The sequence below is a fragment of the Urocitellus parryii genome, chromosome 11 (genome assembly GCF_045843805.1).
Source record: "Urocitellus parryii isolate mUroPar1 chromosome 11, mUroPar1.hap1, whole genome shotgun sequence".
Taxonomy (NCBI): Eukaryota; Metazoa; Chordata; class Mammalia; order Rodentia; family Sciuridae; genus Urocitellus; species Urocitellus parryii.
Genome location: NC_135541.1, coordinates 9993265 through 10007297, shown reverse-complemented (window position 1 = coordinate 10007297; position 14033 = coordinate 9993265). Strand labels below are relative to the sequence as shown.

At 42.6% G+C, this 14033-nt stretch overlaps 1 protein-coding gene across 2 annotated transcripts in view; it reads right to left on the bottom strand.

Annotated features, from left to right (window-relative positions):
- The window catches only part of LOC113191134 (protein DDI1 homolog 2), a 46414-nt gene extending 33252 nt beyond the window's left edge, over window positions 1-13162 (bottom strand). The window contains exons 1-2 of one of the 2 annotated variants that reach the window (XM_077791443.1): window positions 12795-13162; window positions 975-1104 (exon numbers count right to left, since the gene is read on the bottom strand). In XM_077791443.1, coding sequence (XP_077647569.1) covers window positions 975-1104; window positions 12795-12932 — 268 coding nt within the window. In that variant the 5' untranslated portion in view covers window positions 12933-13162. The remainder of the gene's footprint in view (window positions 1-974; window positions 1105-12794) is intronic. The other variant, XM_026400768.2, reaches the window with a different exon arrangement.
- Between the last annotated feature and the right edge of the window lie 871 nt (window positions 13163-14033).

Below are 14033 nucleotides of genomic sequence, written 5' to 3'. Positions count from 1 at the left end.
GCACCACATACCAACAAAAGATGTTGTGTCCGCCGAGAACTAAAAAATAAATATTAAAAATTCTCTCTCTCTCTCTCTCCTCTCTCACTCTCTCTTTAAAAAAAAAAATAAAAATAAAAAATAAATTCTCTCTCTCTCTCTCCTCTCTCTTTAAAAAAATATTACATCAGAAGTCTGCATCTAGCATTTATGCAATATAATAAAAATTAAAAAAAAAAATGAAAGAATCAGAACTTGATGGTTCAGCTGCTTAAAGTTTACCAAGTCTGGTATAATGGAAAAAGCACCACATTTTAATTCCTGTGTCTTCTGCTTACTAGCTATGTAAAATATAAGCTTCTTCTGTTGATGAAAATTGTACAGAGAGACCACAACCAAGTTCTATGAGTGCATATGAAGCATGGATGCCAATTCCTGCCTGGCTATAAGAAGCTTCACAAAGGCAGAACACTGTTGGCCAGACACAGAGCAGCAAAAGAGAACTGGAATGACAGGTACATAGTCCCAAATTCCTCCCAGGATAAAGACTATCATCATTGGCAGCAGAATAGAAATTATGATTGATGTATGTACATTCCATGTATGTATTATATGTCAAAATACATTCTGCTGTCATGTATATGACTAAAAAAATAAATCATATGGTTTAAAAAATCCAATCAAAGAAAAAAAAAAAAAGACTATCATCATCACTGATAACAATAGAAGCAAACATTTACTGAAGGCTTGCTACGTGCCAAAGGTGTTATTCTCACTTCAGCTCTAAGAGCTAGAGTTAAGTAATTATGGCACCTTTATTATAGAAGAGAAAGCCAAATTAGAAGTCAAACCACGTCCAAGGTTATAAAGAAGCAGAGTCAGGATCTGTACCCTAGTAGTCTGGCTCCATGATAAACCCCAAACTCAGAACCACTATACTCTGCTAACTACTGTTGCTCACATGAGGGGATGCTAGACAGGAGGCGCCATCTTACTTGGGAACTGCACTGAAGGCCGAGGGTCTGCATTCTCCTTCTGTCGTAAAATCACAACGTCCCCATCTTTCAAGCCGTAAGACGCCAATGATCTGTGGTTGTCTGTGAGAGGCCTTTCAGCATAGACGATCTATAACAAGAAAAGATTGAGCAGCATAAAGCACTGGAAAGTAACATGGTGCCAAGCAAAGGACCACCCTTCCCATGCAAACCCTCTGATGGTTCTCATCCCACCTAAGAGGAAATCTGAAGGCCTTCCTGTCTGTCCCCTAGCAGGCCTTGGGCAGTCTGCCCTTACCTCATGCAGAGACTGCTATTCCTCAACAGGGTCTACTGTCCCTTAGGGCTGTTCCACTTGTTCCTCTCTCCCTTCACTATTTTAGGTCTTGGATAAAATATTACATCTTCAGAACTCTTCCCTAGTACCCTGTATAAAATGGACCCCACCATAGGCTGGGGGTCTAATTAAGTAGCAGAGTGCTGGCCTAGCATGTGTAAGCACCACAATAAATAAATTTTTGAAATAAAATGTACTGTCACCTAATATACTATTAATTTGCTTTCTTGTTGTCTTTCTGTTCCACTAAAATATAAGCTACTTGGAAATGACTTTGCTTCATTGACCATATCACAAATGCTTAGAACAGGGTCTCTTCTACAACCGATGTTCAAATATTTGAATTAAAAGATGAATTGCCTTTGAGATCCTGACCCCTCCCCTTGTTAAGATGGTTTGTAAACCCTAATTTCTAGCCAGTCCTTTGAGTCACATTTTTCTGTGAATTCAAGCATACCCACAGGAATAAAAAAAAAAAAAAAAAAAAGATGAATTGGGGCAGTGGCTGTGGCTCAGTGGTAGCCCACTTGCCTGGCATGTGTAAGGCACTGGGTTTGATTCTCAGCACCACATACAAATAAATAAAGGTCTATCAACAACTAATTTTTGTTTGTTTATTGATTGATTGTGGTGCTGGAGCTTGAACCCAGGCCTTGTGCATGCAAGGAAAGCACTCTATCAACTGAGCTATATATCCAGCCCCAACAAGTAAAAAAATATTTTTTAAAAAGATGAATTTATAAAATAATGAATGTAATTTTAATTCTGAGCAGGAAGAAAACTGGAATTATGTATTCTCTTTTTTTTTTTTTAAAGAGAGAGTGAGAGAGGAGAGAGAATTTTTAATATTTATTTTTTAGTTCTCGGCGGACACAACATCTTTGTTGGTATGTGGTGCTGAGGATCGAACCTGGGCCGCACGCATGCCAGGCGAGCGCGCTACCGCTGAGCCACATCTCCAGCCCCCGGAATTATGTATTCTCAATATGCTAACCATAGTACTATTAAATAACATGTACTTTTTTTTTTTTAAAGAGTGAGAGAGAATTTTATTTTTTAGTTATCGGCGGACACAACATCTTTGTTTTGTATGTGGTGTTGGGGGTTGAACCCGGGCCGCACGTATGCCAGGCGAGCACGCTTCTGCTTGAGCCACATCCCCAGCCCCACATGTACTTTTGTGTGTGTGTGTGTGTGTGTGGTGCTGGGGATTGAACCCAGGACCTAGTGCATGCGAGGCACACATTCTACCAACTGAGCTATATCCCTAGTTCCATCACATACCTTTTTAAAGTGACTTGTACACTGGTAAGTCTAAAAAGTTCTCAAATACCAGTTTTCCTGCATTCTTTCATCTCACCATCCCCAAAGTTTTATTATAAATATTTTTATGTTTATAAGGGAAAAATAAAAAAGTGAAAAGAAATTCAAAAAGAACAATTCAACATAGGTGGAAAAAAAATCATGTTTTTAATGATATATAAATCAACATTCAAACACTGAAGGCAAAGGTAGCAGGGTGCAGTGGCACAACTCAGGAGGTCAGGGCAGATGGATTTTAAGTTCTAGGCCAGCCTGGGCAATACAGCAGGACCCTGGTTAATATAAAGTGAAAAAGGGTTGGGGATGTAGCTCAGGGACACAGCATTTTCCTAGCATATACAAGGCCCTGGGTTCAGTCCTCCACACAACAAACTAACAAAATAAAATCTTTTTTTTTTAATATGTAAACTTTATTGTTTCACTGAGGCATTGTTTTTTTTTTTTTTTTTAAAGAGAGAGTGAGAGTGAGAGTGAGAGAGAGAGAGAGAATTTTAACATTTTATTTGTTAGTATTCAGCGGACACAACATCTTTGTTGGTATGTGGTGCTGAGGATCGAACCCGGGCCGCCAGGCGAGCGCGCTACCGCTTGAGCCACATCCCCAGCCCAAAATAAAATCTTGAAAGCACAAAAAATATGTTGTGAAAAAAAAAATGGACACACAAAAGCATACTATAATAAAACCTGTCCTGCATTATAATACTCCAAAGAGGCAGTCAGAATAAACTGGGGCTTTGAAAGGTTTTCTCCTTACAGATCTACTTTACACTGGCCCACATACAAACTGAGGAATTTAAGTTTTCCCCTGGCCCTGCCAATAACCAAAGGGCCTGCCACTCAGCTGGTACAGGCTTCCCATTACCCATTTGTCAGGCAAGCAGCTGGGCTAGATAATCATTACAGCTGTCCCTTTCACTTCTTTCTGCTACACTATCATGCTACAATGCTCCCTCACCTCTTCTCAAAGCTCTCCTCATAAAATTACCTGGCACAGAAACTAAAGATACAACATTTAAGCTAGATGCAATAGCACATGCCTTTAATCCCAGTGACTTGGGAAGCTGAGGAGGAGGATCATGAGTTCAAAGCCAGCCTCAGCAAGTTAGAGAGATCTTAAACAATTCAGCGAAAGCCTGTCTTTTAAATACAATTTAAAAAAAAAGTAGGAAAAAAGGGCTCCAATGGTTACATGCCCCTGGGTTCAATCCCGAGTACCAAAAAAAAAAAAGAAAAAAGATACAGCATTTAAACCAGAGTTGGGGAGTGATTCTGTCTTATCTGCTCTCAGAACTGTGCTGAGCAGAAGAACTAACCCTCCATAATCAAACTCTTCTAGGGATAAGTGAAAAAACTCATTTGCAGAACTTGAGGTCCAATTATACTTCATATGTTTCACACATGAATAAATACTGTGAGTCTTACCTTCAACCTGAAGAGTAAGACTCCTTAACAGACTGTGACTGTCACTATCACCCTGGGCATATGCCTCACATCTCACAGTAAAAGTACATCAAGATCAATACATCGGGGCTGGGGATGTGGCTCAAGTGGTAGCGCGCTCGCCTGGCATGCGTGCGGCCCAGGTTCGATCCTCAGCACCACATACCAACAAAGATGTTGTGTCCGCCAATAACTTAAAAATAAATATTAAAATTCTCTCTCCCTCTCTCTCTTAAAAAAAAAAAAAAAAGATCAACACATCGTTTGCAATACAGCCAAGAGTCCTATTATAATTTGTGTGGCATGAAGAAACCACTGTAAGTCAGAAGTGACAAGTGTCATGGGTGAGGTATGCAATAAGGAAGAGGTTACCAGAGATATGCTCCATAGTCAGGCTTGTACTTGGTGGCTCCCACACTGTGAAGCCACTGTAATGAAGTCCCCCAATATCTAGGGCCTACTTATTTAACTTCCCAGATTCAGAAACACAAGTGTCAGTATATGTAGAGATGTGACTGATCTCCCAAGACACGCTCTCAATCTACTGGTAAAAGAAAAATTATTTATTTACAATGAGAAATCAACTCAGGAAGATCGGGAAGACTGTAGGGCTGAGGACAGAGCTCAGTGGGCTTGCCTAGCAAGCAAGTGGCCCTTGTTTCCATTCCCAACACTGGAAGAAAAAAAAAAAAAGATGCTGGAATTACAAAAATATTCCTGCACCAGACAACAGACTGTGTGCTACAGTAATGGGACAAGTTGAAAGTTGTCCCATGGATGTCTCCTTTCACTCCTGCCTGGGAATATCAGCTACAGTATGTAACATCTGGTGCCCACCCATCTGGCCATCCAATCCTGTTGGATTAAAACGGGAGCCAGTTACCACTGAGTGAACCTCTACCAAGCTAGCAGCAAGCCAGGTTCTCAGCCTCCCACTTTGTCCCCTCATTTGGGTATCATAATCATTTTATGAAGCAGGTATTATTTGTCCCATTTTATGGACCAGGAAACAGAGGCCACATGGCTATTAGAAGTAAACTGAGAGAAATGGGTATGGAGGTGCATGCCTGTAATGCCAATAACTTGGGAGGCTGATACAGGAGGATTCCAAGTTTGAAGCTAGCCTAAGTAACTTAGGCCCTAAGATCCTGTGTCCAAAAAAAGAGGGTATATTAGTGTATGGCTAGAAATGTTGCTCAGTGTTAAAGAACCCCTACCAAAAAAAAGTGAATTGAGATTGGAACCACATCAACTTGACATTTAAGCCTCCAAAAATAAAGGGTGGGTGTACTTGTGTGTGGCTGGACATGTATAAAAAACCCCTCCTAACCCTAAAACCAAACCCATTCTCTTCTCTAGTACCATAAGACTTGCCAAACATAACCCCAAAGTGAGCTGGTGAATTAATGACTTTAACAAGGGATACTGAGCCATCCATCACCACTGAGAACCTATACTCTATACTTGCCAGGAGGATCAAAACGTTGCCCTTGCCCTGAATATAAAGAAGCACCTGGGCCAAGCACAGTGGGGTGTGCCTATAATCCCAGCAACTCAGGAGGCTGAGGCAGTAGGATCCCCAAGTTTGAGGCTAGTCTGGGCAACTCAGCCAGACTCTATATCAAAATAAAAAGGACTGTGGATTTAGCTCAGTGGTAACATGCCCTTGGGTTCAGTTCCCAGTACCAAAATAAACAAATACACACACACACACCAGGGCTGGTGATAATTCACTTGCTAGCATACCAAGTCTATGGATTTGATACTCAGCACCTGGCAGGAAAGGGGGCAGAGACACTGCCACTTTGGATTCCCATTTTACAAATGCTACACGTGGATCCATTGCTGCTTAGTTGCCACAACATTTCCTCAGGAGAGGATATCACTTTTTTAAGGAACAATGAAACTGTAAGGTCCAGACAGACACTAACATGAAGTGTTATTATTCATGGAGTGCTGCTAACATCCCCTATTTCCTAGAAATACAGGATGAGAACCCAGGGGAGGAGCAAACATTCCTTACAGATGAAACTGCAGGTGTGTTCCATTTTAGTCTAAATACATAAGACAAACTAAACTAAAGCTTAGTTGATTGCAACAAAGAACTACTTCTCAGGAGACTGAGGCAGGAGGATCGAGAGTTCAAAGCCAGCCTCAGCAAAAGTGAGGCTACTGAGCAACTCAGTGAAACCCTGTCTCTAAATAAAATATAAAATAGGGCTGGGGATATGGTTCGGTGGTCAAGTGCCCCTGAGTTCACTCCCTGGTACACTCCCTCCAAGAAAAAAAAAAAAAAAGAGCCCATTTCTTTTTGTTAAAATGGGCTTAAAATTGTGGGGCGTGGTGATCCACACCTGAAATCTCAGCGGTTCAGGACGCTGAGACAGGAGAATTGCAAGTTCAAAACCAGCTTCAGCAATGGTGAGGCACTAGGCTAAGAGAGAGACCCTGTCTCTAAATAAAATACAAAATAGGGCTGGGGATGTGGCTCAGTGGCCAAGTGCCCCTGAATTCGGTCCCCAGAACCCAATCCACCCCATACCCCCCACAAAAAAATGATTAAAGTGTCTGGGGATGAAGATCAGTGGTAAGAGTGCTTGTTTTGCATGCATGAAACCCTGGGTTCAATCCCCTGTACTGTCAAAATAAATTAAGATTACAAGAAAAACAATTATTTTGTAGCCTGAGTACTAAAGCAAATCTGTGTTTTTAACTAATTAACAAGCATATCTACTAGACCAATGGTTTCAAATCTCTACCAGCCAAGCCGAACTCAAAGAGCTACAATGCTCAAGACTCCAGTTGTAAGAACATACCACAGGAACTTTATTCAGGTCTAAATCCACAGAAATGGCACAACTGCTAGTACTTACTCTAGAGAAAACACCCTAGAGACTGAATTCTATTCTTAACATTTAACAACAGGTTAATTAATACAACTCCAAACTTTTAATCATGAAGCCAATGTTTTCTGGTCTTATTATTATTATTATTTATTTTTGGAAGGACTGGGTATTGAACCCACAAGTACTTTATGACTGAGCTATATCCCCAGTCCTTTTTATTTTGAGAGAGGGTCTTGCTAACATGTTGAAGGTGGCCACAAACTTGGATCACCTCAACCACCGAAGTAGATGGCATTAGAAGTATGTGCCACACCACACCTATTTTCTGGTCTCTGAACTAAAGCCTTCAATTAACAGAAATCTTTTGTTTTGTTTTTCAGTTGTAGATGAACACAATACCTTCATTTATTTTTATATGGTACAAAAGATCAAACCCAGTGCTTCACACATGCTAGGCAAGTGTTCTTCCACCAAGCTACAACCCCAGCCCCAATTAACAGAAATCTTAGCAATACATTTCCAGCACTAACAACTGTGAACTGGCCACAAAATCTTAGAATTATATCTGGTGGCACCATAATACTACTACTACGTATGCCCACAATATGCCAAGTTATTTACATACACTATCTCATGTAACTAACAGCCGGTTTGACTTTTTACAACCTTCTTAGGAGGCAATTTGTCAAGTTACTAAAAGTCTTTCAAAAAGTTTTATGCCTTTGACCTGGAGACTTAGTATCTAACAATTTATTCTGAGAAAATAATCAGGAATGGGGGACAAAGCCGATGCATATGGATATTATTCATAACTACTTCCAATTTTCCCCAGTTCAAAAGTCCACTAACAGGAAAACTATTGAATAAATTACACTACACATATATAATGGTGCATTATGCAGGTATTTTTTTTTTTTAAGAGAGAGTGAGAGAGGGGAGGGGGGGAGAGGGAGGGAGAGAGAGAGAGAGAGAATTTTTAATATTTACTTCTTAGTTCTCAGCGGACACAACATCTTTGTTGGTATGTGGTGCTGAGGATCGAACCCGGGCCACACACATGCCAGACAAGCGCGCTACCGCCTGAGCCACATTCCCAGCCCAATGCAGGTATTAAGAATTAAATTTGGCCTGGCCCAGTGGCACATGCCTGTTATCCCAGCAACCCTGGAGGCTGAGGAACAAGGATCACCAAATTTGAGACCAGTCTCAGCAACTGAGTGAAACTCTTGTCTCAAAAAAAAAAAAAAAAAAAGCGGGGGCTGGGATTGTGGCTCAGAGGTAGAGACCTTGCTTGACATGTGTGAGGCACCGGATTCAATCCTCTGCACCACAGAAAAATAAATAAAATAAAGGTCCATCGACAACTAAATAATATATCTTTAAAAATTAATTAATGTATTTATTAATCCAAAAGGGCTGGGGTTCAATCCCCAGTATAGAAAATATATAAATGCAAAGAATTTAAAATGTTATGGGAAAATGCTGACAACGTAGTGCTGATTGAAGAAAGTAAGAAATTATTTTACAGGGACTGGGGTATAGCAGTGGTAGAATGCTTGCCTTGCATGCACAAGGCCCTGGGTTCAATCTCTAGCACCATCACCAAAAACAAAACAAAACAAAACAAAACAAAAATCATTTACAGTTTAGGACCTATCATGTTTAAAACCCCATTAACTATAAAAGTAAAAAAGCTTAGAAAGAAAATACATGGAGGGCTGGGGATGTGGCTCAGGCGGTAGCGCGCTCGCCTGGCATGCGTGCGGCCCGGGTTCGATCCTCAGCACCACATACCAACAAAGATGTTGTGTCCGCTGAGAACTAAAAAATAAATATTAAAAAAATTCTCTCTCTCTCCTCTCTCACTCTCTCTTTAAAAAAAAAAAAAAGAAAGAAAATACATGGAAAAGTAAACTGTAATTTCTCTGGGTTGTGAAGTAATAAGTGACCATGTTCTTCTTTACCCTTTTCTGTAAGATTCCTATACCGTATTTATGGGGGGGGGGGGAGACATGAAAATTACCTGAGAAAATAAACATGCCCAAACTAGCTAAATAGAAAATTTCAGTTCCACTTTTTAAGACAGTGTTTCACAAATCACCAATCATGCTGGATAGAGCAGCACTTCCAGGATCACAGCTACTGCTACCACCTGGCATTTAAAAAAACCCGAGGGTCCTTCCATTCTGTACATGCCACCTACAGAGGCAAATTATAATGATGTTTAAAAAATACCAAGACACTAATTTAAAGAGAAGCTAAATCCTGATAATTGTTTGAAGTTCACCCAGCCAATTCTGCATCAAAGCACCACACAGAGCCCTGACTGGTTTCTAAGCCCACACTTGTACTGAGAGAGGGAACATGCCCATCTTTAATCACACGCAGAAGTGGAAACAGTTTCTATTCTAAATTTGTTATCATTCCATTGTAACTACTATAATCAGACTAGAGCTGTTAAAAATTAACATCTTTCCAAGGGTATGCTTATGCACAACTGATGTTAATATCAAAGACTATGTGGATGTGTAACCGACGTGATTCTGCAATCTGCATTTGGGATAAAATTGGGAGTTCATAACCCACTTCAATCTAATGTATGAAATATGATGTCAAGAGCTTTGTAATGTTGTGAACAACCAATAAAAATTTAAAAATAATAATAAAATAAAATAATTATTAAAAAAAAAATATCAAAGACTAAATTCTAAACCAAGGATGTCCAAAGTGGGGCAGGCATGCATAACAATTCTTCAAGGATATGAAAAGAAAATAAAAATACCAGAATTTTCATTTTCATTTAAGTCATCCTTCCTTGAGTTCTATTCTGTAACTGAATATTATGTTGAACAACATAAGATACTACTTCATGTATATTATGCAACTGATGTACACAGGATATTACATTCGCATACAATAATGCACATGTGTTATACAACATAGGATATTATACATACAGTGCATAAAATATTAGTTTACATATATAATGTACTATATACATAACAAGAAGTATGTTATGAAACATTTTTACTACTAGGGATGTGTGGACAAAAATGTCTGGAGAATAGTGGTCTGAACACACAGTGGCAGGTAAGACCAGAAACATCAAAAAAAGAGCCGTCAGGCAAGGTGGCAAATGTCTGCAATCCCAGTGGCTCATGAGGCTGAGACAAGAGAATATTGAGTTCAAAGCCAGATTCAGCAATGGTAAGGCACTAAGCAACTCAGTGAGATCCTGTCTCTAATAAAATACAAAAAATAGGGCTGGGGATGTGGCTCAGTGGTTGAGTGCCCCTGAGTTCAATTCCCATACTGCACCCGCCAAAAAAAAAAAAGGAAAAAAATAAAGGTCCTTGAACAAAAGGGAGTCAGGCATGGGAGCAAAGAAATGAGAATGGGGGCTGGTGGTGACTGCACATGCCTATAATTTCAGTGATTAGGGAGGCTAAGACAGAAGATCACAAATCCAAAACCAGCCTCAACAACTTAGAAAAAAACATAAAAAGGGCTGAGATGTGGCTCATGTGGTCCCCCTGGGTTCAATCCCTGGAACAAAAACAAACAAACAAACAACAACAAAAAAAAAAAAACAGAGACACAGAGAACAGAGACAGGTAAACAGACTAGAAAGGGAAACGCACCCTGGAAGGTAAAGGGCAGTTGTGGGGTGGATTCAAACAAGTGAAGAGGATTTGTGGGGAAAACTATAATGATGTTTACTTTTATGATTTGCCCAAAGGAAATGACTCAAGTGTCTAAGGTGGATCCTGTTCCTGCCTGATGGGCAAGCTAGTGAAAGAAAACCCACCACCAGACATCTTAAAATAGATACTATGTTGTCAGGTTACAAGGGAGCCAAGAGCACAAACTTGAAAAACAGGGACTGTTTACAGTTATCTAATACAGGCTTAACATTAGCTGGAGCCCAAGGATTCTAATATGCTAATTTGGCTTGGGAAAAAAAGTAAATGCAAAAAATATAAAATTGAGAGGAAGAATTTAGAGTTAACTTTATTGTTCAACTAGTAAGGAATTCCTAAATTTCCAAATTGGCAGAAGACAGTGTCTACCTTGATCATACAAGCGTCTTTCAACGTGACACCTTTTTAAAAAATTTCCTTAAATTTTTGTTAAAGCAATCTCAAAAAGTGCAGTGGGCTGGAGACATACTTCAGTAGTAGTTTGCTGACCATGAGTGAGATCCTGGGTTTCATTCCTAGAACTATATCTCCCCACTCTGCCCCCAAAAAGTGAAGTTAAAACAATCACTCTCTCCTGCCCCAAAACTTAATAACAAAATTGATTACGCCTTTTTTTTGTTCACTTCCCCTACAATTGGTGGTTACAATCAGGGTAATGTAACTAGAGAAAAAAACAACTAAAACAGAATTAAAAAAAAAAAAAAAGAACAAAAACTGAAAAAAAGCCACCTTCAAAAACTTAATTTATTTTCCCAACTTGTCCTCTTTTTAAACTGTCCTTTCCTGGTTCTTCACATGAGAGATGCATTGCAGAAACTGGATCCTGAGTTTCTGAGATTTAACTTTTTATAGAAAGGGGTGGGAATACCCCAAATCTTACAGTTTCTTTGTAGCACTTGCCAGATTGCCCATTTGAATGACACCTTGGGCCCTGAAAGAAATTTGTTCTGAATAGATTTATACCAGGGTCTAAAGTTCACACTGTGTAAAGGAATCCTACTTCTGAACAAAATATTGACACATTTGTTTACCATAAGTCAGGGTAGAACAAGCTGTGTAGTTGGGCAACAGTTTTTGGAACTATTTCATAACTGTGGTGGGAAATCAAGATTTATATTCTAGGGCCTTGGAAGACTTGCATTTCCTAATGTTTGGAATATGTCCCCCAAGTCCCACTTCATCAAGTCAGAATCTCAGTGTTTTCCTGTAAAGGCTTCAGGAATTCTTGTCACCTACTGTTTCTCACCTATTCTGTTTAAGACTACTGGTAGCCCAAAAGCATTTTGAGCAAAAATTACTTTGCATATTTTAAACTATAAAAGGAGCTGAACTCCTTTCCAGAAGCAAGATAGGGAAATGAAACCAAATCCCACTGAGAAGATACCAAGGCCATTTTCAATCTAATATCCTTATAAAGCAGAGAGCTTCGAACTGACCCAAACCGAGCTGTAACCTGGAAGGAGAGACTTTGGCTTACTACCAAGGAAGAAAGTAGAGAAACAAATGACCCGAGGTGAACCAAGGATTACTTTAAAAAAAAAAAAAAAATTTAACTCAAAAACGCATGCGATAGTGGGAGGAAGCATTTCCAAAGACCTCAAAACGAGGTAGTGAGTCTTAAAAAACTTTTTTTTTTTTTTGCTGCCTCCCCTAAAGTGCCAATCAGTACATTTAAAAGCAAACTGCGTATAGTCAAGCAGGAACCCTCACCCCACCCTACCAAATAAATTTAAAAAAAATAGATGGAAAAGTCTATCAGTCATCCAAACTGGTATTTCTGGTTAGGGAAGCAGGCTGTATGAACCCTGCTTGCAATCCCAAGGGCTTCTGCTTGGGTCCACGGCGACACCCCAAACTCGGGGTTAGAAAGGATGAAGAGGCCACAGAGCCAGAAGGTGGGGAAGGCTGCCCGGCAGTCCACGTGCCCCTCACGCTGCAGCTGGTGAGACCGCGGCCAGGTCCTCCCTTCCCTCGCCCGGCCCGCACCCCACCCCATGCCGCGGAGCCGACCGGGCAGCTACGGATTCCGGCTCCCTCCCAGCTGCGGGGGCGAACTGGGCACCGCCGTCCGCGTTCCCCCCACCCAGTCCTCCACCAGCAGCAAGGGGAGCGCGCGAGGCCCCGAGGCCGGGAGGGCCAGCTCCGGGGCCGCCCCGCTCGCTGCCCGGCGTACCTGGCTCTCGGCGGCGGGGATGCCGGACTCGAGCTCGCACAGCGCGCGGAAGTTGTGCAGCTCGAAGTCGGCGTCGACCTGGAGGGAAAAGGTCACCTCGGAGAGGTCCCTCCGCACACAGTACACCGTGAGCAGCATGGCCCGGGCCCGACCCAGCTCGGTTCGGCTCGGCCCGGCCTGGGCGCGGGGCGGCGGCGGGGCCTGGCTGGTGCTGCGGGCGGACGGCGCGGGCTGCTCGCTCGCTCGCTCGCTCGCTCCTTCCCTCCCTCACACACGCTCAGTGACTCACTCCCTCCCGCCCTCACTAGCGAGCACGGCCGCCGCCACCCGCCTGCGAGTCCGTCTGCCTGCCGGCCTGCCTCCCACCGCTGCCGCCAAGCGCGCCGGCCGCCCGGCGCCCCGCCCCGCCCCGCCGCAACGCGGCTGCCGTAAAGCCCGCCTCGCTCCCTCCGCCTCCGCGACGCAGTGCGGGGCGGGGCCGGGCAGGGGAGGCGCGAAGGCCGGAGAGGATTGGCAGGGGAGGAGTGGGAAGGAGGCGTGGGAGGGAAGGAGCGCGAGAAAAGGGGAGGAATGCGGGGATCGAAAAATCTAATAGGCTGACATCCGAGCTGAACTCCGCGGAGGGCTCCAGTCTGATTTATTCATCCCGCAGGCGTTTAGTGAGTGCCTGCCACGTGCTAGGCGCTGGGGACACCTCCGAATAAAAACACTCGCCCTGGCCGCGGACTCCCCATCTCTTGGGAGACTGGCAAACAAGCCGTGAGAAATCAGTGCACTTCCTCTCCTGCTGATTTAAGGATGAAAACTAAAACCATCATCCTGCCTAGTCTGCAGAGCCGGGCTCGCTCCGGCCCCTGCCTACCTCTCCAGGGCTGCCCCGCCAGCCCACTGCCAAATGTCCTCCCCGCAGGGCAGCTCCCTCAGCTCCTCCAAGGCGCCACTCCCCGGCCTTGTGAGTAGTTTTCTCCTTGGACTGAGCCAGTTTCCTGTCTCTGGCAATGGTGCCTTTATTGGTCACACAGCTTAGAAGCTACTCCCATATTGGCTACTTTAGTGGCCTCTTTAAGGCCACATAGCTGATGAGTGGTAGAGTCCCAGACGTGAGGATGAGTAAGAAAACCCAAACCGCAAGAGGAATACAAGATGGAGGTGAGATTAGCATCTCCCCCATTCACTCCCACTCCCCCCTCTTCTAGCATACTAGGAGGGAAGGAGGATACAGCATGCAGGTAGGCCCAG